Source organism: Macrobrachium nipponense, chromosome 46 (genome assembly GCF_015104395.2).
Source record: "Macrobrachium nipponense isolate FS-2020 chromosome 46, ASM1510439v2, whole genome shotgun sequence".
Classification (NCBI taxonomy): Eukaryota; Metazoa; Arthropoda; class Malacostraca; order Decapoda; family Palaemonidae; genus Macrobrachium; species Macrobrachium nipponense.
Window position 1 is genome coordinate 15761529 of NC_061106.1, and position 27522 is coordinate 15789050.

At 41.9% G+C, this 27522-nt stretch overlaps 1 protein-coding gene across 1 annotated transcript; it reads right to left on the reverse strand.

Annotated features, from left to right (window-relative positions):
• Nucleotides 1–27522, reverse strand: LOC135214652 (t-SNARE domain-containing protein 1-like). Its single transcript, XM_064248988.1, has 5 exons — nucleotides 27034–27522; nucleotides 24078–24269; nucleotides 13696–13827; nucleotides 5946–6078; nucleotides 1–68 (listed from the first exon to the last, which is right to left on the reverse strand). Exons 1-5 carry the CDS (start codon nucleotides 27520–27522, stop codon nucleotides 1–3), a joined length of 1014 nt encoding a protein of 337 aa, XP_064105058.1.

Sequence of the window (27522 nt, forward strand, 5' to 3'; positions counted from 1 at the left end):
TTACAAGTTCTTGACGCCCTCCTCTACTGAGGACCATGTGCAGTTTTCCACATTTTGCTCTATGGAATCTGTAAAGAACCAAACAGCTATAAAATCCTGGTTTATTATATAAACAACACTAAAAACTTCTGAAATAGATCAAGAATTAGAATATAATACTACACAATTAGTTAATATAGAAAGTCTTCTATCGAATGGAAGTTCTAAACAAAATAAGTTTTTAATCAAAATTATATATTTGTTATACCAGAAATATATACCGTATATTTCGGCGTATAAGTCGACCGGAAGATAAGTCGACCCCCCAATTCTGAGTAAATTTTTATGATTTTAACTAATATCGGGTATATTAGTCGACCTATAAATGTGAGGCCAACCGTCCGCTCAAAATAAGCAGCAGGGTAAAACGTATCTATAAGAAATAACCTGAATGTTATTACGGTACATATGTTTGCTCTACTTACCATAAGAAAATACAGGTAATATACTCTGTTAATTAACAAATCTGTGTAATATAGATGAATACCGGCAAATATGATTAGAAATGACGAACGAAAGATACGTTACTCGAGTTGTAATGTAAACAAACAAAGCGCTAACTAACGCTGCATAAGAGCCTACGTATATATGCATTTACAAACTGCCACTCAAGTTAATGTTTAGATTGGGTTGTTAAAACGACGTGCCGGTATTCTATTATTGTGTTGGAATATTCCTTGACCATTGGTTCTCCTATGGCATAAACAGGCTCATTTGAGGGAAAACGAACCTGCAGTTGATTCACCAGATTCAAACTGGGATCCTTATGATGAAACCGTGAATGATAATTTGTGTGATGAATTTTTTAATTCAAGTGACGATGACTCAAGTCATTTTGAAGGATTTTAAATACATATTTACTACTATTAGATACAATTTTTTAAATTCTACTTAAAGTGATAAATAAAGATTTCATACCATAAATGTTTTTGAACAATACCCCGGTAAATACAAAACTGTCAGAGTGAACGCATCCTTCCCAATTACTGTACAGTAATACTTTGGGTTACGAACCGATTAGTATACGAATTTTTTAACTTACGAAGTGACGCCCTCATTCTGGAATACGAATTTCACTTGGAATACGAATGCGCGAATTTCTATCATTTTGAGGCCGCCTGCTTTTGTTTACATCGGACATCGGATGAGCATGGGATCTACGAACGCATTTTTTTCGGCCAAAACTTAAACGAGGGGTCACGTGACTTCCTCCCACCGCACCCCTGACCCGTTTTTAAACCATAACTCTTTCACTATCTCGCTGGCGAACGCCTTTTTTTTTTTTTTTCGGCCAAAACTTAACACGAGGGTGTCCACGTGAACTTCCTCCCACCGCATCCCTTGACCCGTTTTAAACCATAAACACTCTTTCACTATCTCGCTGGTGTTTAGATTGAACGCATCTGCTCCGTATACGCTCTCAAATTTGTTTAGTGATTTGCGCACGTGTTGTGTTTCCAGTGATAGGGTTGCTTATATTACTATTACCCAAATACTAAAGACAATGGCTCCCAAGATGACGAAGGCAAGCAGCAAGAAGGAAAGCATAAGAAAGAAGGAGATGATTACAGTCGAAATGAAGAAGGAAATTATCCAAATGCATGATAAAGGCGATCGCGTGAAAGACATTGCAGCATTCTTCAAGCGGTCGCAATCAACGATCTGCACTATTTTGAAGAAAAAGAAGAAAATTAAAGCCAGTAAAGCATCAAAAGGTGTCACAGTATTGACGAAACAACGGCCTTATATTCTCGATGATGTAGAAAAATTTGCTCATGGTTTGGATAAACGAGAAGCAGCTGGCAGGAGATTCCATAAGTGAGGAGCATCATTTGCGAAAAGGCTCGTAAGATCTACGAAGATTTGAGTAAAAATGAGCCAGGCACATCAGCAGACAGTGAAAAAGACAGTTTTAAGGCGAGCCGTGGCTGGTTTCGAGAATTTTAAGAGAAGGACTGGCATCCACAGTGTTGTTCGCCATGGTGAGGCTGCAAGCTCAGAAATACGAAGGCAGCAGAGGCTTACGTAAAAGAGTTTTAAAAGGCTCGTGGATTCCGAGAATACCTCCCCCAACAAGTCTTCAATTGCGACGAGACAGGTTATTCTGGAAGAAGATGCCCAGGAGGACGTTCATTACGGCAGAAGAGAAGGCACTTCCCGGTCACAAGCCCATGAAAGACCGTCTAACCCTACTGTTTTGTGCTAATGCAAGCAGGGGATTGCAAGGTTAAGCCTCTCCTCGTGTATCACTCGGAAAATCCACGCGCCTTTAAGAAAAACAACGTGCAGAAGAAGCTGTTGCATGTTATGTGCGATCTAATACAAAGGCTTGGTGACAAGGATCTTTTTGTTCGTCGAGTGGATGAACGGGTTTTTTGGTCCCGAGGTGAAGAAGTATCTCCGGGGAGAAGGACCTCCCACTCAAAGCCTTACTTGTGATGGACAATGCTCCTGCCCATCCTCCATCCGTTGAAGAGGACTTACTGGACGAATTCAAGTTCATTAAATAAAGTCAAGTTCTTGCCCGCCAACACCACTCCATACTCCAGCCCATGGACCAGCAAGTTATCGCCAATTTCAAGAAATTGTATACGAAGGCTATGTTTCCAGCGCTGCTTTGAGATGACGGAAGGCACCACCTTACCCTCAGAGAGTTTTGGAAGGATCACTACTCTGTTTACAACTGCCTCAATCTGATTGACAAAGCCTGGCAGGGAATCACCAGGAGAACCCTCAATTCTGCATGGAAGAAACTGTGGCCCGACTGCGTTGCTGAACGAGATTTTGAGGGGTTCGAAACCGTCGAGAAGGGGGCAGTTGAAGACGAGATTGTATCCTTGGGCATGTCCTTAGGGCTGGAGGTTGACACGGACGACATCGAGGACCTCCTGGACTGAGCTATGGCAGCAGCTGACGACCGACGAGCTGTTGGAGCTACACAAGGAGCAACAGAGACAGGTAACGGAGGAGATCTCATCTGAGGAGGAGGGGGAAGACGCTGCACAGTCGCTTCCTTCGAGCGAGATCAAGGATTTTTTGAAACACTGGGAAATTGTTAAAAGTTTTATCGAGAAAATCACCCGAATAAGGCTGCGTCAGGGCGTGCAACAAATTTGTTTATCGATAATGGGGTGGGTCATTTCTATAAAATTTTAAAGAACAGGCAAAAGCAAGCCTCCATAGAAAAATATTTTTTCAAAATTGTGAAAGACGACACAGTGTCGCGTAAGCGTAAAATATTAGTGATTGTAGTGAACGGTGCTCTCTAGAGAAAGAACCAGAAAGTCTTCCAGAAGTGTTCACGGAGGGAGATTTCCCCCCCAAGCCCTAACCCTCTCCTCCTCACCCTTCCCCTCCTCCCGTCTCCGTCAAGCCAGCAGCCACACTCGCCAAAGGTAAAGTTCAGGTTTTACTGTGCATGCATATTAAATCTAGTGTTTATATTTAATTTCATTCTTCAATTTTATAATTTTATGTAATTCCTACACGAATTTTCAACCTTAGTGAACAAAAATAAATGGAAAAATATGAATTGAAATGGTCATTCATGGTCGGGTGGAACGCATTATTTGCTTTTTATAACATTCTTATGGGAAAATCCATTTAGGTTACGAATTTTTTAGGTTACGAAGCAGGTTCTGGAACGGATTAAATTCGTAACCCAAGGTATTACTGTACTACAAATGGCTACGCAATGTTTACACTTGCTGTGCGATTGGGGTTTCTTCAAGTTACTTTGATTTTTTTAATTTAATTTAAGGTAATGGATGTTCTAATGTATTATTATTGTCGTATTACAGTGTGAAATGTTTTTAATACTGGTATTTACATACATAGTTACCTCAACAAGGCTGTCATTATTATTAGCCAACTGTAAAGCCTGGATTCCTGCCAAAATAATAAAGATTCACTTTTTGTTACCGTTAGATAAGTCGACCCCCTAATTTTGGCATGATTTTTTGGGGCTAAAGGGTCGACTTATACGCCGAAATATACAGTATTCATATAATTACAATAATTGTACATTGTGTAAGTATATATTCATATAATTACAATAATTGTACATTGTGTAAGTAGTAAGACCAAACTATAAAGTAAAAGTGTGAAATAAAATAAAGACTGGGTTTCATTGCTATTTTTCATAAAATATATGCATTTTTTTTTTTATCTCTCTTGCAGTGAAAAAGAGTCCATGAGTTTTAGAACAAAAATGGCCAACAAACATCAAGTAACTTCAACATTCTCTCCCTCCACCACAAAGATACCAAATAAAAATACAGTAACAGGAACGGCAAGAAGAAAGGGTTTAATAACAAATACTGTTAAGCACAAAAACTACTCTGCAGCACTGCAATAATCAAATTCCAGTAACAGGTTTAATAACAAATACTGTTAAGCACAATAACTACTCTGCAGCACTGCAATAATCAAATTCCAGTAACAATGTAATTATTGGCCAAACTTACCACACCATTAATATCAAAGTCCCTTTAACAACTCTCAGATACTTCCCTTTCATATTACTGCTACGACTAGCTACATCATTAAAAGAATTACAATCATCAATAAAAAAACCTTGTCAATAAAACCTAAAATGCTACAACAAATTCTCTGCATATTCAACCAAATATTTTACATGGAGAGCAAAGATAGTAGACCACTGTAAATTACATTCTTGATCACTTTAAATTGTTCTTACCAATACTGTATTTTCAATAATTGCTGGTGTGAATTCACTATCAATTAAAAGTGTTCCAAACAAAAAATTAGTTTCATTTACAATAACCTCAAAGAGGACTGCCAAAAATATGTTCTTAAAACTGAACCAAGAAAAACCATAGAAACAGAATGACAGCAAGGCAAGAAAATACTAAGACATGAAATACAAAGTAAAATGAAGAAAACCACGCAGTGCATCAAAAGAGCACTGCCAAGAACTGCAGAAAGTATCACACAATGCATACTCTGGGCAGTACAGTGTACTCTGCAAAGGTCTGTTTAGTGGAGAACCTCACTAGCTTCAGTAAATGAGCTAGAGCCCAAAAATCCCAGCCCTTATGTTCAGTTGGAAAATCAAAGACTGTTTTCTTATGGTTCCATTTTCATCATCTTATTTTTCAAAACGATGGGCTCCCTAAATATTCACTCTTATATGTTTACATAAAAAACCATATTTGAACAAATATAGATCACCTCCATCACTATTGGTAGTTCCATATTTAAGAATTACAGACCCTCCCTAAACTTGAATAGTCAGGTGAAGACTGAAGCAAGATGTTGCCTACTTGGGTACAACAAGACCATACCACTACTATTTAATAGGCAGAAAGCAATCCTGCTGGGAGCAAAAGGAAGCTCCAAAAACTTAAGTTCTCCTACAATACACTGCCTGATGCATCCAGTAGATGATAAACCCCATAAGATTATGGATAACTACATCTAGACATGCACTACTGCAACATGTGATATGCACTAATCATTACTAGCACTATGCACAGAACAGCATCAAAACTCCAAGGTTTATTGTTTGGAATTTTTCTTCTTTCTGCGAAAGAAGAAAAATTCCAAACAATAAACCTAATAAATCTTTGTTTTATTCTAAACTTCAACAAATTTGGTTACAATAAATATGGAAGAAACTTATTTTCACAAAAACTATACATCAAGATAAAAAAGTACGTCCAAATCTTCCACACAAAAATTATTCAAAAACAGAGTATGTACTTCCACTGAAAAATTCTGGAAATTACAACTTTCCTTCTGGAATAGCATTCTTGTAATTAGGAAAACATTACCCATGAAGTCAAAATCTCATTTTTCAATGACACACACAAATACCATTTTGTCACTGAAGCCACTGTTTCTTACTGAAATAAAACTATGAACAAGAGATTCCACTTACTTACCAACCATTTCACCCTGCGTATGAACCATAGCACTAAGGTCTCTCATAATTTCATTTATATCTATGATATCAGACTCAAGTTGATGAACTCTCTGCTCCCTCTCTAGCTGCATTGCTGTTTCAAATTCTAAATCCTGAAAACAAGGTCTGTAAGAAAACTCAACATTCTAAGAGTAAATAAAAATCTAGTTATTTCTTAAATCCATGATATTTGGGAAAATGAAAATGCAGGACTATACTTAACTATTTAAACAACTATTCAGCATCCAAATTATAAGAAGCTCAAAAACCCATCAGAAATTGACAAGCTCAAAATCCTATCAGGAATTGACAGTTAATACACAAAATTGACACGTAAGTCAATGAGGGAAAAGTAGGTACAATTTTCTTTTACATGAAATTTTAATTTCAGTCTCAACAGTCTTTCTTTGGAATGTGATCTCTAAAATTTCCATGCGATATCTAAAACGCTATTACAGTGGAAATTACTAATTGGACAGATTCAAAACTGTATAGGATGAAATTTATTTGAATTTACTCTTAATTATGCTTATCTAAATTAACACTGAATGTACCCATCTTTCCCAGCTGAAGCCTTGGTATTTGGAATACAACTCTCCAGTTAAATGACATAAAAATTTGCAGCACATTAAAAAAATGGCTTTGAATATTCAATAAGAACATTGTAAAAATGTTATAACCCTACAGAATGAAACGATAATTTTGTTTCCATTACATTGTACTCAAATCTTAAAGTATGAAACAAATTCTAATTATATTGTACTCACATTCTCAATGTGACTAGGATATATTATAAAAACAAACATACGTGAGGAATTTGTCCATATTTTTAACAAGTTTAAAACTCTTCTGAACAGACCTTAATTTTCTTTTTAAATACAGTAGTAGTAGTATTCATTTATTTTAAACAAAAATGATATTGTTATTGTACAATAAAGTTTCATACATACTTACCTGGCAGATATATACTTAGCTATAGACTCCGTCGTCCCCGACAAATTCGAATTTCGCGGCACACGCTACAGGTAGGTAGGTCAGGTGATCTACCGTCCCGCCGCTGGGTGGCAGGAATAGGAACCATTACCTTCTAGAACCAGATTTTCTCTTCCACCTGTCTCCTGAGGGGAGGCTGGGTGGGCCATTTATCGTATATATCTGCCAGGTAAGTATGTATGAAACTTTATTGTACAATAACAATATCATTTTCATACATTCAACTTCCCTTGCAGATATATACTTAGCTGATTGGCACCTTTGGCGGAGGGTAAGAGACAGCTATTTACTGATTAGACAGGTAAACAACATACGTTGTAGGTAATAAATAAATAAAACCTTGGTTCCTACGTGTTTAGACGAAGGGTTGACTTCCTAGCTATTGCTAGGAGCATGCTTCGTCTCAAGAGCCTCAGCGAGGATGTGACCTATGGTTGAGAGCTCTTGTGAGGACTGTCAATGGGGTCTTATCCACTTATTCGACAGAACATGATGGCAATTATCACTGGGGTCTTATCCACTTACACGACAATATACCTATGCCTAGTGGCATAATTAAGGAGCACAACACCGATCCCGATCACCTGATCCTAACACGAGGGTTTGTGCTTAGTTTGAAAAAAGTTATCCCCAAACTCCTTTCAAACAACCCAAAGTAAAAAATACTATGTTAAAATAAAAATTAACTCACTTAGTTAAGGATCAGTGTCGGCTCCCTATCCCAGCAACGTATCCTTAGACACGTATAACCAAGAGAGAAGGATCTCTCGTAGGTCAACTTGACCTCCTTCGTGTAAAGGGAAGTCAACACAGAGTTGCATCTCCCGAAAGTGACAGCTAATATGTCCTGATGACATATTGTTATGTTAAGAACAAGAATTCATAAAAGCTCGCACTTCATGTCCTTCTAATTCTCAGCTGTTTGAAGGAATCATCAAGTTACTCATGGAGTGCTTTAGCGATCACACTTGTTTCAAGGATGACCAAGGCTTTCTTTGAAATGGATCTCTTGTGGATGAAGCCTAGAGCCTGGCTGGCGTCTGGCTGGCGCCTCGCTGGAGCCTTTTGTCTGCCTGGCGCCTGATGCTTGGTTGGCACCTCGTCCTGGAAGGCGCTTTTCGCCTGACTCCTGGCTGGCACCTTGAGCCTGGAAGTAGCTTCGCGCCTGGCTCCATACTGGCACTATTTGGTGCTTGGCGCCCGGCTGACTCCTCTCCACTTGCTGGAGCTTCAAGCTTGGTAGTCTCGAGGATGTCTGGCGATGTCTACATCGGACACTTATCTGTTCAATTTGTTCGCCCCTAGCGCCCCCTCTTTCTCTTCATCAGACAATGACAGTGTTCCTTGAAACTGTCTGCCTCTGGCGTTTTTTACGCCTGTTTTGGCATTTAGCGCTACACTGTCCGAAAGTCCTGAACATCCACAATAGTTTATCAGGAGATTGGAGAAGAGTGAAAGAAATTCTTCCACTTTGAGTTCTTGGCCTCTCCGCCAGGGGAGGTGATTGTGGTAAACTACATCCATTAGACGATAGGACATCTAACAGTACGAGAGATAAGAGTCTTCCTCCGAGGAGGATCCTTCTTGAATCCTTCCGTTGCTAACGAGATCTCTTCTTACTTGTTGATGAAGTTCCTCGTTGCAGAATCTTCCCTATCCTTGTCCGAAGGAAGGGAAGGGGCTTGGAAGTCGAAGGAGACTCCGAGCTGAAATTGGGAGGACTCCTGATTTCTAGCTCTTCATTGTATCCCTCTGAATACCTTCTGGGAAGCATTTCGAGCTCTCATCGCATCCCAAAGACTTTGTAGGCAAAAAACGTTTAACCATCTCTTCTTATGTATGAAAACGTAAGTACCCTGCCTGGGCAACGAACTTCTATCTGAAAGCGTTGATTCAGGAATAGGGAGGGGTTTTAGTTCTTTTGCCAGACATACTATGCTGGCAAGAACCCATTGCCGAGTCCATTGAATCTGATGCGAGATTCCAATGCACAAAAAATTCACTTGTCTTCTTGGTAGTTTAGGGCCAAGAGAAAACAAAGAATTCCCTCATAAAATTTCTCAAAGAAGTTTGATGAGGAGCAATTCCATCTTGTCGGAACACGGAATCTGAGGCCACAAAAGATCCCATCCGAAGTGCGTGATATCCTACTCTTGTCGTATTGAGGTATCGTATAAGATCCCGAAGATCTTAATCCTCTGCTATCTCTAATTCTCCTTGTATAGACAAAGTATAGCCTTTTACTGCGCTCTTTGATAGCAGATATATACAAAGGTGATTCTTCCCTCTGAAAAGGAAGAAAAAACCTATATGTGGTTCACAGAGGTATCGGAAGAGGACAGTTTCCTCTTCCATCAAACACGATCTGCAGCAATTCTATGTCCTGGCCATGACTATTGTCATTCACCTTGAAAAATCCTCTCATTCATGTCCACTTCTGGTCAGTCTGCACGCAGACAGACTCAGAGTGGAGAGGTTGTTAAGGTCTATTTATAATAGATGATGATCGAAAATCCAAACTTTCTTGGAACAGACTTCTAAAACATGCTGTGAGAAGAACGTGACCTCTGTGAATCCAATCTCTCTAAGACCAAAATGAGGCATAAGTATCATTCTCTCTTCCTTTGACGCCCATTTGTCTTAATATCCATTAAGAATGTATAATCTAGGGGAAAAAAGACTAAAGTTTATTCCCCTTTTAAACTAAAAAATGGCATATATTGCTACCTTTCTTGGTTCGAGAATAAGAAGCAGTATAGAAGCAGCATGTTCGTCTTCCATCTTGCGAAGAGATCTAAGACGAAGACATCGCAGGTTTCCACAACTCTCTTTTCCAAACTAAAGATTAGATATAAGTCAATAGTTATATTGTCGATCGAGAAGGTTCTCACGGACGTGCAACGAACCTTTTAAGGATCATTACGTTCCGTGTCTGTGTTCCGAACACATTCTCTCTTGTTAATGCGAAAAGAGGCGAAAAAAGAGATTCTCAATACTTCTTGAAATATGAGAGAGCTGTGGAAATGGCTTAATTGATTTAAGTCCTTTCGTCCCTCCTTGGGATCGAGCCCCCTTCAAGATAGACGGGAACGAAATCAGGAACTAACCGTGCTGTTACCGAGCCTGCTGTCAGAAAGGCTACAGAACCCTTCGATTAATAACTCGCTATATCGAAAAGTTAGCAAGTCCAATATTTTGCTTCTGTAAGCATGAGAGCATCAATTAATATATATAGCTCTACTGCGGTAAATTCATTTGTAGTCTCATTCATATAATCCTGATACATTGCGGTAAACATTACCGCAAGGTTATAAGTGATCTTTTTATTGAAAACTCCTTAGCAAAACGAATACCATGTTATTCATGTTTGCCTATAAATCCCCTCAATTCGTGGCTAAGTCCATGATTGTAGGGGGAATATACGGTTAACCATTCGATCCCGTAGGAGAGAGAGATGTAACCAACTGCTCATGACCGAGAACTGGATGGTAGTGTATTGGCTTACAATTACAGCCATCTCCTTCGCTGCCTCACTGCCTTCTTCCTGAGTTGACAGTTATGCCATTCAATGAAGGAATATAATAAAATTATTCTCGAGTGTAAGGAAGCTCTCAATAATGCGTATTTAAGCCAAATAACCTTTGTTAAATACTGAAGCTGACTTGGTATTGTCGTAACAAACCTTTTAAGCGAATTCCTTACTAGGAAATTCCTGTAAGGATATAGATAATTCCGTAGCGAACCACAAAGGCAACTATGTTATACGTATATGACTTGTCATTCAGTAGTCTTATACACTAAATCTTCTTACTACATTCTTTCCTTTCCGATGCAGAGAGAGAATGGAAATCTTGCCCTCTTCGTTCTTTTCGTCAATAAACACGAATTAGTATTAGTCGAAAGAGATCGCAATGAAAACCCTAGGATCGAAGAGAATCTCTCAAATTTTTATTCTCTTGGATATAAGGCCGTATTCTATGCCTCTATTATCTGGAAGAGCCTCTAATCAATGAATGAGAGCTCGTACGAATCTTGTTCAATTTGCAAACGATTGCCACTCTCTGTAAATGGTTGGGTGTATTATTTTAGAAGGGGGAAGATTTTAATATCGTCTTACTAGTAATGAACTAATTTTTTCAATAAAAAAGGTCGCTAAGGTCTTATAAACTGAGAGACCTGCCCCCTTATTGGCTTCCAATTCCGATCTATCTTCCATTTCCTGTCCATCAAGTTGGGAGAAGAATGAGCAACCGGAGGAGAGCGCCTCCTTTCGTAAGGTGAAGAACTTTTAGCAGTACCGACTCTAACCTGACAAGGGCTATGGCCGCCTGTGCGACATCTTGAGTCCCCGCCAGGAAAAAAGCCGATCTTGCTCTTGCCTTTACTTGCATTAAGACTATCCTGAGAAGGGCGACGGCCGCCTGTGCGACAACTCCCGTCCTTATCCTGCGAAAATTCCCCAAAGAGGAGCCTCTCGGTCCGCCTCTAACTCCATCTCCGATGAAGATCCTGGTTTATAGCTTCAGGCGCTTGCGCCTCATTTCAGGCGCTTCAGGCGTTTCAGGCGCTTTGCGCCTCGTTTCAGGCGCCTCAGGCTCTTTGCGTCTCTTTTCAGGCGACTCAGGCTCTTTGCGTCTCGTTTCAGCGCCTCGTTTCAGGCGCTTTGTGCCTCATTTCAGGCGCTTCAGGCGCCTCTTTAGAATCCTCTCGCCTTGTCGCCGATTTGTGCCTGGCCGCCTCGTCCGAGCTGTCAAAGACTTCTATAGGACGGGATTTCTTAACGGTAAGGAAGTGACCCTTTCTCCTGGGAGGATCCTTCTCCAAAACTTCCATTAACGAAGATATCTACTGTTGCCTTTCTCCTAGGATCTTCGTAGCATCGTCTTCTTTCTCCGTATCCGATCTAGGGGAAGGAGGATTTAATGAATAAATCTCATTCTTCTTCTTCTCAAGTGGATAGTCTTCCGTAAAACTTTCCGGGCTAGAATCCCAAGCTGGCGATTTCCACGATCTTTTAGAAGGTCTCGACAGCTTGTCAGAACTCCACCCTATTTTCCTTTCGATGAAGACTCGGATGACAAAAAAAAACTGTTTTAAGATGCCTTTCCAACGGCTATCCTTGGCAGTCTGGGACGCTACTACAGATCCTGCCGAGGGGACGCCCGACCGGTGGGGATTCTCTGAAACCTCCTTACGGCTTTCGACATTCCTTCTCCTCTGGGCTTGTAAGCTTGGAAGAGGTCTAGGCCTGAGAGCGAGACAGAGCCGATCGGAACGCACCCTCCACTATTTTAGGACGCCTTTCCAATGGCGAACTTGGCAGTCTGGGACATTCTACAGAACCTGCCGAGGGGACGCCTGATCGGTGGGGATTCTCTGAAACCCCCCTGCGGTTGTCGACATTCCTTCTCCTCTGGGCTTGGGAGCTTGGAAGAGGTCTAGACCTGGGAGCGAGACAGAGCTGATCAGACGCACCCTCCACTTCAATGGGGAACACTATATTCACTTCTTACCTTTTAAGAGCTCGCATTTTGAGCTACATCCATTTGCATATATAAATTTGTAGTTTCTGTGGAGTAAAAGGGTGATGAGGATGCAACAACTACTAGTACTGCTAATACTCTAACTACTCGTTAGCACAAACCCTATTAAAGCTTCTAAAGTAAGCGTATCTAGTTATATGCTTTTCTGACTTCCTAAAGTAGGATATTAGAGTTTAATATTTCCTCAATAAAGTTGTAACCTTTATTACATGTAATAATAAATAAATATTAATAATTCCCTTTCTTGCAAACTATGTGAGTGTCTACCGATAAATTCGGTAGTTTCACTTAATATTTTCTTCGAAATTTCAAAGCGAAATTCATTAAAAAGTTAATAAAAGCGTATGCCGAACCAAAGACCCAGTACTTCCCTGCAAAAGATAGCCCAAAGATCGATGGCGATGAAACACGGGAAAATCAAGTCAGGAGGAACCGCAAAACGTATGTTTGACATTCCAACCGACAGAGAAAATCTGGTTCTAGAAGGTAATGGTTCCTATTCTGCCACCACGGCGGGACGGTAGATCACCTGACCTACCTACCTGTAGCGTGTGCCGCGAAATTCGAATTTCTGTCGGGGACGACGGAGTCTATAGCTAAGTATATATCTGCCAGGGAAGTTGAATGTATGAAAACTAATGTTTAATGACTTGCATTCACTTTATTTCATTTTCACATGTTTTTAAACTTTTTAAACTCCTATTATGATTTTTCACAAGTTTTAAACTATTCTAAACTGACCCTGGATGTTCGACACCAAATACATAGTATTCATTTCTAAAGAGTACTAAATTAGACAAAATATGTTTAATGAGTTGCATTAACTCTACTTCATTTTCAAACATATTTTTAAACATTCTACATGCCTATTACAATTTTGCACTCCTATTATGATTTTAATATTATAAGGTCCTAATAACCATTTTAAAACCTTACTCAAATTGGAATTTAACATATACTATACATGTATATCTAATTTCAGCATATTTTTACACATCTTTGTTTTAAATTTACAGTTGTGTCAGTTCATACATATTTTATTTATTCAAATTTTGTTTCCAATTATTTTTCTAACACAGACCAAATCCTTAAATAGCTATGTAATCTCTATCTCTGTTCATACCAGATATCTCCATTTCCAGATTCATGTGGTTCTTACTACAAAAGTTTGGCAGAGTAAAATTCACAACATACCTGTATTTCTTTTTTTTTACTTTGCAACATCTGTTCTCTTCGTATAAGCTCCTCTGAACTTGCAGATGCATCTTGCTCAACAGCTACCATATCCGCTGGCAAACGAGCAGTTCTCATAGTGACCATCATTTTCTGAGAAAAAAAAATTGATATCAAAGTCTCTCTCCTAGTGAAGTCGAGAACAGATGTAGTAATCACAATGTCCAAATTCATATAACAAATGACATACAATAACCAAGCAGTCTAAGCGACAAATTTGGTAATGACTTATTTCCACAAAAATGATATTGTCAGTTACAATAAAGTTTTATACATACTTACCTGACCAGATATATACTTAGCTATAGACTCCGTCGTCTCCGACAGAATTTCAAATTTCGCGGCACACGCTACAGGTAGGTCAGGTGATCTACCGCCCTGCCCTGGGTGGCAGGACTAGGAACCATCCCCGTTTTCTAATCAGAATTCTTCTCTTCCACCTGTCTCCTGCGGGGAGGCTGGGTGGGCTATTAATCGTATATATCTGTCAGGTAAGTATGTATAAAACTTTATTGTAAGCATGACAATATCATTTTTATACATTCAACTTCCCTGCCAGATATATACTTAGCTGATTAGCCCCACCCATTGGGGTGGGTAAGGTAGACAGCTAACTACTGAAATAGACAGGTAAACAACATATGTTGTAGGTATTTATAAACCTTGGTTCCTACCTTATTAGGCTGAAGACTTCGCGGCTACTGCCTGTAGTCTGCTTAGCCTCAAGAGCCTCAGCGAGATAATGATCTATGGCTAGAGTTCTTGTGGGTCTGCCAATGGGGTCTTATCCACTTACTCGGCAGAGCCTAAAGGCCTTTGTCATTGGGTGCTATTCCACTTACATGACAATACACCTTGTTCAAGGAGCACAAAACCGATCCCGATCACCTGATCCTAACATCCATGTTAGTTCTAAGATTGTAAGGAGTTATCCCCGAACTCCTCACAAACAACCAAAAAAACTCGAAACATAATTACACTTTCATTACAAAATATACAAAAAAAAATTTTTGTACTCCCCTACTAGTCATACATACCCTTGATCGCCTACCAGCAATGACACTCTGCTCCCGTGCGACAGTAGTGAGCTTGCTGCTAGAAAACCAAGCACATATCTGACAAGAGGGTTTATGTACGTATAAAAAAACACAATATTAAGGATCAGTCTTTGCTCCAAGACCCAGTACTGTATCTGCTGATACAAAAGGACCTAGCGAGAAGCACTTCTCATAGGTCTCTCTCACGTCCTTCAGATAATGAGATGCAAACACTGAATTGCACCTCCATATGTAGTCTCGATGATATTCTTCAGAGACATATTCTTTTGGAACGCCAAAGACGTTGCTACTGCTCTTACTTCATGCGTCTTGACTTTTAGAAGACCGAAGGATTCCTCCGAGCAGTTCTTGTGAGCGTCCGTAATAACGCTTCTCACAAAGAAAGCCAAGGCGTTCTTGGACATGAGTCGTTTGGGGTTCTTCACTGCACACCAAAGACCTTGTTGACAGCTCCCATCTGTCCTCTTCCTCTCTAAATAGAATTTAAGAGCTCTCACTGGACAGAGAGATCTCTCTATCTCTCTGCCTACCAGGTTAGATAGGCCTTTTACCTCAAAACTTCTGGGCCAAGGTTTTGATGGGTTTTCATTCTTTGCCAGAAACATTGTCTGGAAAGAACAGATGGCAGCATCTCCTTTGAACCCCACCGTGGAATCCAGAGCGTGTAATTCGCTCGTCCTACTTGGCTTATGTAGCGAGAGCCACTAGGAACAAGCATTTCCTAGTAACGTCTCGGAAGGACGTCAGATGTAAAGGTTCGAATTTGTCCGATGAAAGGAATTTCAGGACCACGTCTAGATTCCAACTAGGTGTTCTAGGAGTAGCTGCTTTCGACGTCTCAAAAGATCTAATTAGATCGTGTAGATCTTTGTCGTTAGCAATGTCTAGGCCTCGATTCCTGAAAACCGAAGACAGCATGCTTCGGTATCCTTTTATTGTCGAGGACAGATAGGTGTGACTCCTTTCTCAGAAAGAGGAGGAAATCGGCAATATTCACTATAGAGGTACTGGAGGAGGACAGCTTCTGAACCTTACACCACCTCCTAAAGACTTCCCACTTCGACTGGTATACTCTTCTCGTCGAAGCTCTGCGGCTCTAGCGATAGAGCCCGCAGCCTCGCGAGAAAGCCTCTCGCTCTGACAAGTCTTTCGATAGTCGAAAGGCAGTCAGAGGCGAGAACCTGGGAGGTTGTGATGAAACCTCTCGAAGTGGGGTTGTCTGAGTAGATCGTGTCTGTTTGGAAGCGATCTGGGGAAGTCCACTATCCACTCCAGTACCTACCTCCGTGAAACCCATTCCTGTGCTGGCCAAAATGGGGCTATGAGTATCAACTTCGTGCTCTTCGAAGCTACAAACTTCCTGAGCACTTCCCCCAGGAGTTGAAACGGGGGAAAGGCGTAAGCGTCCACACCCGACCAATCCATGAGAAACGCGTCTATTGTGAAGGCTCTCGGATCCTCTACTAGAGAGCAAAAGTTCTCTATTCTTTTGGAGAGGAACGTCGCAAACAGGTCTATGTGAGGTCTCCCCCACAGGGACCAAAGACTTCGACACACTTCTTCGTGAAGAGTCCATTCTGTGGGAAGGACCTGGTTTCTCCTGCTCAGTCTGTCCGCTCTCACATTTTTGATCCCTTGAAACAAACCTGTGAGGAGAGTTATGCCTCTTTCTTCCGTCCAGGTTAACAGGTGTTTTGTCAACTGATAGAGGGAGAACGAGTGCGTGCCTCCTTGCTTTCTTATGTAAGCCAGAGCCGTGGTGTTGTCTGAGTTGATCTGTATTACCCTCTCTGACTATCTTTTCGAAGGACTTTAAGGCTAGGTGTATGGCCACAAGTTCCTTGCAATTGATGTGCCAGGACACCTGTTCCTTTGTCCAGGTGCCTGACACCTCCCTTGCTCCCAGCGTCGCTCCCCATCCCGACTCCGAAGCGTCGGTAAACAACACTTGGTCTGGGTTCTGCAGAGCAAGCGATAAGCCTTCGTTCTTTTGAAGCTGAGGGATCCACCACCTCAGATGATCTTTTACTTCTTGTGGAAGTGGAAGATGTCCGAGAGTTGACCCGTCTTCCAGTTCCACACCTCTTTGAGGAAAAACTGAAGAGGGCGAAGGTGAAGTCTCCCTAGCGAGAAGAACTTTTCCAATGAGGACAGGGTCCCTAATAGGCTCAGGTAATCCCTCGCTGAGCTGTCCTTTCTCTCTAAGAAGCTTGAGATTCTCGACAAACCTCGAGCGATTCTTTCTTGCGAAGGATATACCCGAAAACCCGAGAATCCATCTGAATCCCCAGATAGACCAAGTTCTGGCTGGGGATCAGTTGTGATTTCTCGAGGTTGACGAGCAACCCTAGCGAATCTATCATGTTTCTTGTTACTCCAAGTCCTCCAAGCACTGACTCTTCGACTTGGCCCTGATCAGCCAGTCGTCCAAGTAGAGGGAGATGTTTATCCCCTCTAGGTGAAGCCATCTTGCTACATTCGCCCATCAGGTTGGTGAATACTTGTGGGGCTGTAGACAGACCGAAGCACAGAGACCCTGAATTGAAAGATCTTGTCTCCTATCACAAAGCGAAGATATTTCTTTGACTGATGGTGAATGGGAACGTGGAAATAGGCGTCTTGCAGGTCCAGAGAGACCATCCAATCTCCTTGGCGAAAAGCGCCGACATGACAAGAGGCGGACGTTTCCATACGAAACTTCTTTTTCTGTACGAGCGATTCAGAGCGCTTACGTCCAGAAACTGGCCTCCACCCCCCCGCCCCGATGCCTTTGGTACTAGAAAAAGGCGATTGTAAAAATCCCGGGGAGTGTGGATCTCGTACCAGTTCGATGGCCTCTTTTCCCACATTTGCTCCACCATCTGAAGGAGAGTCTTTCGCATTAACGGGTCTCTGTACCTCGCTGACAGTTCCGAGGCGTAGATGTTAGGGGCGGTTTTTGTCGTCGAAGGGGATTACATATCCCTTCTTCAGGACCGACACTGACGGCCAAGGGTCGCTCCCCTTTGTTCCCATACTCCTGCAAAGTTCAGGAGTCTGGCGCCCACTGGTGCTTGGAGGAGCAACAAGTCACTTAGATCTCTTGAATGGTCTAAATGAAGACCTTCCTCTCTTTTCAGAGCTCTTCTTTCTGCAGGTGGACGAGCCGTTGCACCTCCACGAAGGGCTGCTGAGTAGGACGAGGTTCCTTCTTAACCGTCGCCACTACCGGTCGTCCTTTCTTGGACGTTTGAGTAAGTAGGTCTTGTGTCGCCTTCTCAGTTAGTGAGCGAGATATATCCTTGACTAACTGAGAAGGAAACAGATGATCTGATAGCGGGGGCGAACAGTAAGGCAGTCCTCTGGCTCGGAGAAACCCCTTTCGATAAAGGGAACCATACACTGATCTCTTTTTTCAGGAGACCAGCACCGAAAAGTGAAGCCACTTCACCATGAACCGTCCTGTACTTGCCTTGTCCATGCAGGACAGCACGCTATGGAGAATTTCTGGGTTCTTCAGAAACTCCGGATCCTTAGATTTGTTGGCCTAAAGAACTCCGAGCGACCAATCCAGAAAATTGAACACACTCTAAAGTGACAAAAAGTCCCTTTTAGAAAGTGGTTCAACTCTGAAGTGCTCCACGTCGCTCTGACCGATCCTAAGGAGTGACGTCTAGAGGCCTCCACTAAACTGGCAAAGTCGGGGCAATCTGCAGAGGCGGGTAAAGAAAGACCCATAGTCTCCTGTCCCATACCAAATACCTCTCTTCCCGTGCAATCTGGAAGGAGGCATGCAGAATACCGTGTTTTCCTAACTCCTTCTTCTTGTCCATGCCAAGAATCTAAAGAATGGAGTGCCTTCTTCATTGATATCGCAGGCTTCATTTTCAAGAAGGCCGACGATTTAGCCGTAGCTGAGCTCGAAAAGAGCGAACGAGGAGAGGAGGAGCCGCAGGACTAAGAGAATCTCCAAACTCTTGTAGTAGTAAAGAGGCCAAGACTTTGTAACTAGAAAGTCCCTCATTAGCAGGAGGATCGTCGTCAGACAACTCGTCTAACCCTCGATCCGACGAAGGAGAACGTTCCCCCCCCGTTTTATTTTTGAGGAAGAGTCCTTCCAAGACCTCCTATGTTCTGAAGGAGAGGAGCTCCCATTTGGCGAAGAGTCATAACCTCCAGGACCGATCCCCGACTCTTGACTCCTGGCTCTTGACTCTTTGCCTCCTGACTCCCTGCCTCCTGGCTCCTGACTCCTGCCCTCCTGACTCCTGAACTCCTGCCTCCTGACTCCGGAGTCCTGCCTCCTGACTCCGGACTCCGGACTCCGGACTCCCTGGCTCCTGCCTCTTGACTCCTGCCTCCTGGCTCCTGGCTCCTTGCCTCTTGACTTCCTGCCTCGTGCCTCCTGGCTCTTGCCTCCTGGCTCTTGCCTCCTGGCTCTTGCCTCCTGGCTTCTTGCCTCCTGGCTCTTGCCTCTTGGCTCTTGCCTCCTGGCTCTAGCCTCCTGGCTCTTGCCTCTTGCCTAGATGCCTCCACACTCTTGGCTCTTGGCTCCTGCCTCCTGTTGACTCCTCACTCCTGGCTCTTGGCTCCTGCTCCTGGGTGACTCCCCTCACTCCTGGCCGGTGCCAGACGTCTGATTGATTCATCCAGGTTCGTACAGGAAACCTCACCTCGGGTAGGAGTATCGATCCTGGAGGTAGATACCTCCATACGTCTGGAGGATCTTTTAATAGGAAGGGAAGTGTCTTTCTTCTAGGAGGCTCCTTTGACAGGACTCCTACAAATGACGAAATCTGCTCCTGCATCGCCATCATGAACCTCTTTGTAGCCTCCTCTTTATCCTCTTCGGGAGGAGGGTAAGGAGGAGGGGAGGAGTCCATAGCCCTCCACCTCCTGCCTCCTTCTCACTCTGGTTGGAAGAATGGCTCTTCTCGCCTTTTTCTTAACTCCCGATGGAGACTCCTCAGGGTGAAGTTTTCAGGGCTCGAGTCAATAGTCGGCGCCCTCCAACTCCTCTTGAGAGGCCGAGATCGATCGGAATCTCTCCAATCACGTCTCGGTGATGAAGATCCCGACGACGAGAAACACTCACGTAGGACGCTTTTACAATATCTGTCCTTGGCAGTCTGGGGTGTCACAGAAACCGCCGAAGGGACACCTGATCGGTGGGGATTCTCCACAACCTCCTTCGGCTTTCGACATTCCTTCTCCTCTGGGTGCATGTGAGCTTGGAAGAGGTCTAGACCTAGGAGCGTTTTGCCTGTGAGCCAACCAGATGCCCCCTCCACTACACTGGGGACATTAATTATCACTGTCTAATGACAAATCACTAGCCTTACCTTGTATGGCAGCCATTTTGTTTTCCATTATTTTGAAGGCTGCTTTTAGATCTGCAAGTTCTTTCGCTGGATCTACAGGTTCTGCAATAGGAGAAGGGGCTGCAATGGAAGGAGAAGTAGCAATACTTACCCTTGGGGAAGATCCCAAGCTTGGATTAGTTCAGATCTAGAACTACTTAAACTTCTATGAGAAGCCTTCCTCGCTCTCTCTCTTTCTAACTTTTTCAAATAATTAGTTAGATTCTTCCATTCGTTCTCACTCAAATTCTCACATTCTTTAACAAGTATTAGTAAAAGAACATTCATACTCCCTGCACCTCTTGCATACCGTGTGAGGGTACCGAAGCTTTCGGCAACCTCACCTTACAGCCTACATTCACACAACGTCTCACAACCATACCAGAGTCAGACATATTTAAAGAAAATCCAAAATCAAGTCCACAAAACAGTCCACAAAAGCGTATGCCAATCCAACAATCCAGATACGTCACCAAAAGTCGGTCCAAGAGATCAATTGCCGGCGAAAAAAGAAAACCAATCGAGAGGAACCAGACAACAATGTTGATGGTCCGGCGACAGAAAGAATTCTGATTAGAAAACGGGGATGGTTCCTAGTCCTGCCACCAGGGCTAGGGCAGGGTGGTAGATCACCTGACCTACCTGTAGCGTGTGCCGCGAAATTTGAAATTCTGTCGGAGACGACGGAGTCTATAGCTAAGTATATCTGGCAGGGAAGTTGAATGTAATAAAAACCTCATTTATTATTCGTAAATAAATATGATGCCCAGTAGTAAACTATTCATACATCTTATAAAAACTAGAAAAACAGTGACTTGGCCAACTAGTCAAGACCTGCTGCTACAAGAAGTCCCCAATCTCCAAACTATGTACATTACTGTCTCATTTGGTCTGTAGCTGGGAAGAAACTGTTCAATTATGAAGAGGAGACACAAAAGCCTGTATGTACACATTACAAAAATAATGTGAAGCATAACTAAGAACAAATTGTACTGTTAACTATATAAAGGATGTAATACTGCACCAGTACTATGAAAACAGAAAAGTTCACAAAGCCTAGCTAGGATGACAGTTCCCAGAGGGAAAATGAAGATACTGTAGCTACTATTCTTTCCAATTAAAGCCTTTTAAACAGCTTACAGGCTCAATTTTCATTCCATAAAGTATTTAAGCACATTATGAATAATAAATCAACATCATTTACTATTGCAAAACCACGGCCAGACATGAGAGACAAATTTAAATGAAGTGTGGAAAATCATTTTTAACTAAAGTTCATTACCAATTTCTGAGGCTTTGAGAAGAGAGAATTTTTAAGCAAACAAACTGAAAAGCTAAAAATAAGAGAATTTGCTAGATAAATTTGACATGGATGAACCAACTGACCGAGTATTACTTCGAATACCGACTTTGATTCAAGTTCAAAAGAAAACAAAGGACCTAAAAACAAATAACTGAAGCTTTTTAGTTTAGTTGAGTTTAGTTTAGTTGAATCTTTACCTCTGAGAAAATGGATCCAAAAGCACTCTTGTGTAATTCCAAAAATGTCTGCCTGCTATCAAGATATATATGAAGGAAAGAACCTGGTGCACATCTCTCTTTCTATAGATGGTTGAGAAAAGTCACACAGCATCCACTTCTTACAATGTTATGATACAACCTCCTTTAGCAATGTTGATTCTTCCACCAAAACCAACATTGATGAAGCCCTAAAAACCATTGCATTGTCACTATTACATTGCAAACATGTCCTTATGTCACATCAACTACTGTTTAATTTAACAGCTGCGCGCAGTGAAGAACGGTTCTATAACCAATGCTCTCTTTGTTATTAACTATCATGTGTTGGAATAAATTTTCCACTGAAAACTCATCACTAACAATTCTATCGCCTCGGTGGTGTGGTCAGTATGGTGTTGGAGTGCCACCTCGGTGGCCTCGAGTTCGATTCCCGGGCATTCCATTGAGGCGTCAGAAATGTGTATTTCTGGTGACAGATGTTCACTCTCGATGTAGTTCAGAAGTCACGTAAAGCCCTTGGTCCCATTGCTGAATAATCACTGGTTCCATGCAACGTAAAAACACTATACAAACTAACAATTCTATATAACGTACATGTCAACTAACCACCAAATACCCACGTCAATAATTATGTACACTGTTTAGTTCAAAAGCTAACAATATGAATGTTCATTGCTTACACCACAGGACCTAATTGAAAAGTTTAATTAACATTTGATTAATAAATTTATTACTTCAAAAAGACCCTCTCCTTTTTAACTGATGACACTCTCTTAAAAGTCTGTTAAAATCCAAGTATGTATATACTTGGGTCATTAGGTGACATACTGGATCCTAAATGAGCGTGCCCTTAATGTTTCTATCTCCTCATAGCCCCCGAGTTAGATCCCCTGGGCTATGTGGAGATAGAAACATTAAGGGCACGTTCATTTAGGATCCAGTATGTCACCTAATGACCCAAATGTTAATTGAATTTTTCAATTAGGTCCTGTGGTGTAAGCAATGAACATTCATAACGTTAGCTTTTGAACTAAACAGTGTACATAATTGTTGACATGGGTATTTGGTGGTCAGTTGACTTACATGTTATATAGAATTGTTAGCTTGTATAGTGTTTTTGTGAGATTAAAGTACAACCACTGACCACAAGAGAGAGAGAGAGAGAGAGAGAGAGAGAGAGAGAGAGAGAGAGAGAGAGAGAGAGAGAGAGAGAGAGAGAGAGAGAGAGAGAATTTGAACAAAATAGTCTAATTCACTGAACTATTAATTATTCTTAATCTGTACATCTCTGAGTTACGCTATACAAAGACTTTTGTAAAAGTATCACCTGATAAAGTATAATGAATAAAACTTATTATGCCTCTTGCAATAACTAAAACTCAGCACAGCATGAAAATTGGAATGTGGCAAGTTCAACCCAAGGAGATTGCAATTAATCATGAAAAAGCTAATTTTTTCCCCCTAACTTTATAGAGGATTGGAAACAGATCTGAAAGAACCTATACGTATTCCACGCTGGTGCAGATTGTTTTAGAGTCCGGACAGCCTAACCTATTACTCATATGACTGAGCTATCCTGTTCTACCATACATAACTTGTACTGCAGCAAAAGTAGACTAATAGATCTTATTGTTGTATACAAAATAGAATAAAACAGCAAAACATAAATAAGCATTCCAGCAAAACAATATCAACAAAAACCTCTGGTGTTAAAATAAATTTTTTTTCCTACAACCCATTATTTAAACACAGTACTACTTTGTCCATTAGTAGCAGACAAAAAAGGTTTCTATAATGGTTTTGTGGTAAAACACATCTTGTTTCCAGGAACAACTGCCTGCAATACAGGAGGATGAAAGCTTGGTAACACTTCACTCACCACTAAAAACGCAATCAGGAATCTGGCACTATCAGCCCATTAGTTTAGCTTTAGATAAAACAAGGATTTACATTTAAGAATACATAATAGTGTTTATGTTATTAGTGTCTGTACTATTTAATGAAAAGTATCAAACTATAGTTGACTTTGGCATCAACAAGAAAATAATTGTTCCCTAGTAAAGCAAAGATTATATAACCCACTTCATGCTAAAAATCCTATCTATAACACAGCAATCACATTCCCTGTCATTCCTTACTCTGTTTAATTCAAAAGCTGGAAGGGGTGGTAGTAGTGAAGAGCTTTATACATACAGAAGTTAAATCTAATCTGTGTGAAAACCTAACATTCTCAGCATTACATTAGAACATAAATAATGGTTGAATTAAATACCCTTGGTAACTATAATCAGTGGAACATTAAATTACAGTATGTACTTTGTTCCGTTTCTGATAGCTTCTGATAAAAGCTGAAAAAAAACAGCAGTATAACAGAACAGTCCACTAATCAACAAACGACACCTATGCACACACAGTTTGTACTGACCTTTTGAACTTCTGAGAAGCGAGTGGCTGTTGCTTCAAATTCCGTCTTCAGTCTGTCTGCTCTGACACGTCTTTCTTTATTTCCGCGTGCAAGGGGTTGCAATTCTCTAAGCAAATCTGTTGTGTCTTGAACCGCTTTACCGGCAATACTGTTAACTTGTGTTCTGTGAGCAAAATTAAACACTGCACTGAACTATAAAGATGAACAAACAGATAAACCTTGTAAAAAATAAACACTATATTGTACACCATACTGACATAGTGAGTCAGTTTACATGGAAAAATGATATTGTTAGTATACAATAAAGTTTTGTACATACTTACCCGGCAGATATATACTTAGCTATAGTCTCTGACGTCACGACAGAATTCAAAACTCGCGGCACACGCTACAGGTAGGTCAGGTGACCAGCCCACTCCCGCCGCTGGGTGGCGGGAATAGGAACCATTCCCATTTTCTAACCAGAATTTTTCTCTTCCACCTGTCTCCTGAGGGGAGGCTGGGCGGGCCATTAATCGTATATATCTGCCGGGTAAGTATGTACAAAACTTATTGTATACTAACAATATCATTTTTGTACATGCAACTTCCCCGGCAGATATATACTTAGCTGATTGACACCCTTGGTGGAGGGCAAGAGACAGTTACATACTAATTATTTATGAATATAAAAACGGGGAAACAACATACGTTGTAGGTATATTAAAAAAAACAACCTTGGTTCCTACCTGATATGGAAGAACACTTCATTGATACTGTCTATGAGTCTGCTTGCCATCAGAGTTTCAGAGAGGATGAGACCTGTGACTGATAACCCTTTCGGATCATGCCAATGGGGGCTTACCCGCTTACATGGCAGAGCCATTTCTTGGATCGTACCAATGGGGGCTGACCCACTTACATGGCAGAACCTTGACCTGTATCATACCAACGGGGGCTAACCCTCTTACATGATAGAGCTTTAGGTAATTAAGACACTACAAGGGAGCATAAGACCAAATCCCGATCACCTGACCACACTAACATGTTAGAACTACGATTTGAAAGGGTCAACTCCTGCACCCTTACTCTTTCAATCGACCAATTAAACGCACCAAAAAAACCATTAAAACCCTAACCTAATAAAACTAAAAAGGATTGGGTTCAGCTCCCTGTCCCAGCAACGAATCCGCAGATACGTACGCTCCTAGAGTAAAGCATTTGTCGTACGTCACTTGAATGTCTCTCAAGTAATGGGATGCAAAGACTGAATTGCATCTCCAAAAAGTTGACTCCACTAGAGTCTGTATCGACAAGTTCTTGTGGAATGCCAAAGAGGTAGCGACTGCTCTTACCTCGTAAGCTTTAACTCTAAGGAGGTCCAGTTGTTCTTCTTTACACGCTAAATGGGCTTCCTTGATTACATCTTTGATGAAGAACGCCTGAGCATTTTTTGAGATCTGTCTTCCGGATCTCTAACTGAGCACCATAAACTCTCCTTACTCCCCTTTAGTTCGTTCTTCCTTTCTAAGTAGAACTTAAGGCTTCTAACTGGGCAAAGAGCCCTTTCTCGCTCTGTACCTACTAGAGACGAAAGTCCTTTTACCTCGAAGGTTCTAGGCCAAGGTTTCGAAGGGTTTTCATTCTTCGCCAAAAACATCGGTTTGAAGGAACAGAACGCCGAGTCGTTCCTGAAGCCAACATTATGTTCTAAGGCTTGTAGTTCGCTTACTCTTTTTGCTGAGGGCTAGCGCGACCAAGAATAAAGACTTCCTTGTCAGATCTCTGAATGTAGCCTTACGGGGAGGTTCGAATTTGGGGGTCATCAAGTACTTTAGGACCACATCCAAGTTCCAACTAGGTGCTCTAATACCTCTGTTCTTTGACGTCTCGAAGGATTTAATCAGATCATGTAAATCTTTGTCTTCCCCAATGTTAAGGCCTCTATGCCTGAAGACTGACGATAGCATACTTTTATAGCCCTTAATTGTAGAGACTACTAGATTACATTTTTCCTTCAAGTAAAGGAGGAAATCAGCTATATCTGTCACAGGATAGGTTACTGGAAGAGGATATCTTCTGAGTCCTACACTATCTGCGAAACACATCCCACTTCGACTGGTAGACTCGAATAGTAGATGGTCTCCTTGCTCTTGCAATCGCTTTCGCAACTTCTCGAGAAAAACCTCTCGTTCTGACAAGTCCTTCGATAGTCTGAAGGCAGTTAGAGCGAGAGCGGGCAGGTTTTTGTGATACCTGTCGAAGTGTTGTCTGAGAAGATCGCTCCTGTTTGGGAGAGATCTCGGAAAGTCTACTATCCATCCCAGTACCTCTGTGTACCAGTTTTGCGCTGGCCAGAACGGGGCTATGAGGGTCAGTTTGGCTCCCTCTGCTGCTGCAAACTTCCTTACTACTTTCGATATGATCTTGAACGGAGGAAAAGCCATACCTGTCTATTCCGGACCAATCGAGGAGAAGGGCCGTCCACCGAAATCGGCCCTTGGGGTCGAGGCGATCGGGGAGCAGTAACTTTCCAGCCTGCTGTTCCAATGGGTGGCAAAAAGATCTATATTTGATATCCCCCAGAGGTTCCATAGTCTGTTGCATACCTCCTGATGCAACGTCCATTCTGTAGGCAGAACTTGGTCTCTCCTGCTCAGAAGGTCGGCTCTTACATTTCTGTCCCCTTGAATGAATCTCGTCAGGAGAGTGATTCTTCTCTCTTCTGCCCAAAGCAGTAGTTCTCTTGCCTTTTTGTAAAGGGAGAACGAGTGCGTCCCTCCTTGCTTCTTGATGTAAGCTAAGGCTGTTGTGTTGTCCGAATTGATCTGTAGGACTGAACCTGAGATCTGAGCCTCGAAGTGTATGAGAGACAGGTGAATCGCTGTTAATTCCTTCATATTGATGTGCCAGGACACCTGTTCTCCCCTCCAGGTGCCTGACACTTCTCTCGTCCCTAGAGTGGCTCCCCACCCACCTCCCCCGCCTTTTTCTGAGGCGTCGGAAATACAACACTATCCGAGGGTTTTTCGGAACGTGAAGGGATACTCCTTTGTTGATCCTGCACGGATTCATCCACCAACGAAGGTCCTCCTTTATTTCCTTCGTGATCTGGAAGGAATCGGAGAGATTTTGGGATCTCTGATCCCAATGTTCTCTTAGATAGAACTGTAAAGGCCTTAGGTGAACCCTTCCTAGAGAAATGAACTGTTCCAACGAGGAAAGGGTCCCCAGAAGACTCATCCATTCCCTCGCGGAACATTGTTCTTTCTCTAGGAAGGTTGCTACTTTTTCCAAGGAGCGGTTCTGTCTTTTCTGTGATGGAAATACATGAAAACCCAAAGAATCCATCCGAATCCCCAGATAAACAATGTTCTGCTGGGGAATCATCTGGGATTTCTCGAGGTTTACTAACAGTCCCAAGGACTGTGTTAACTTCAGTGTCAGCTTTAAGTCCTCCAGACAT

What these genes read in the sequence shown, in the direction of transcription:
- LOC135214652 (XM_064248988.1), bottom strand. Translation starts at nt 27,522, where the DNA reads ATGTCTGGAGGACTTAAAGCTGACACTGAAGTTAACACAGTCCTTGGG. An exon ending in CTCAGAAAAAGGCGGGGGAG is followed by an intron (nt 24,270 to 27,033) that starts GTGGGTGGGGAG and finishes TCATCTTTATAG; the next exon opens with TTCAGTGCAGTGTTTAATTT. An exon ending in GCTTCTCAGAAGTTCAAAAG is followed by an intron (nt 13,828 to 24,077) that starts GTCAGTACAAAC and finishes TTTTTTTCTCAG; the next exon opens with AAAATGATGGTCACTATGAG.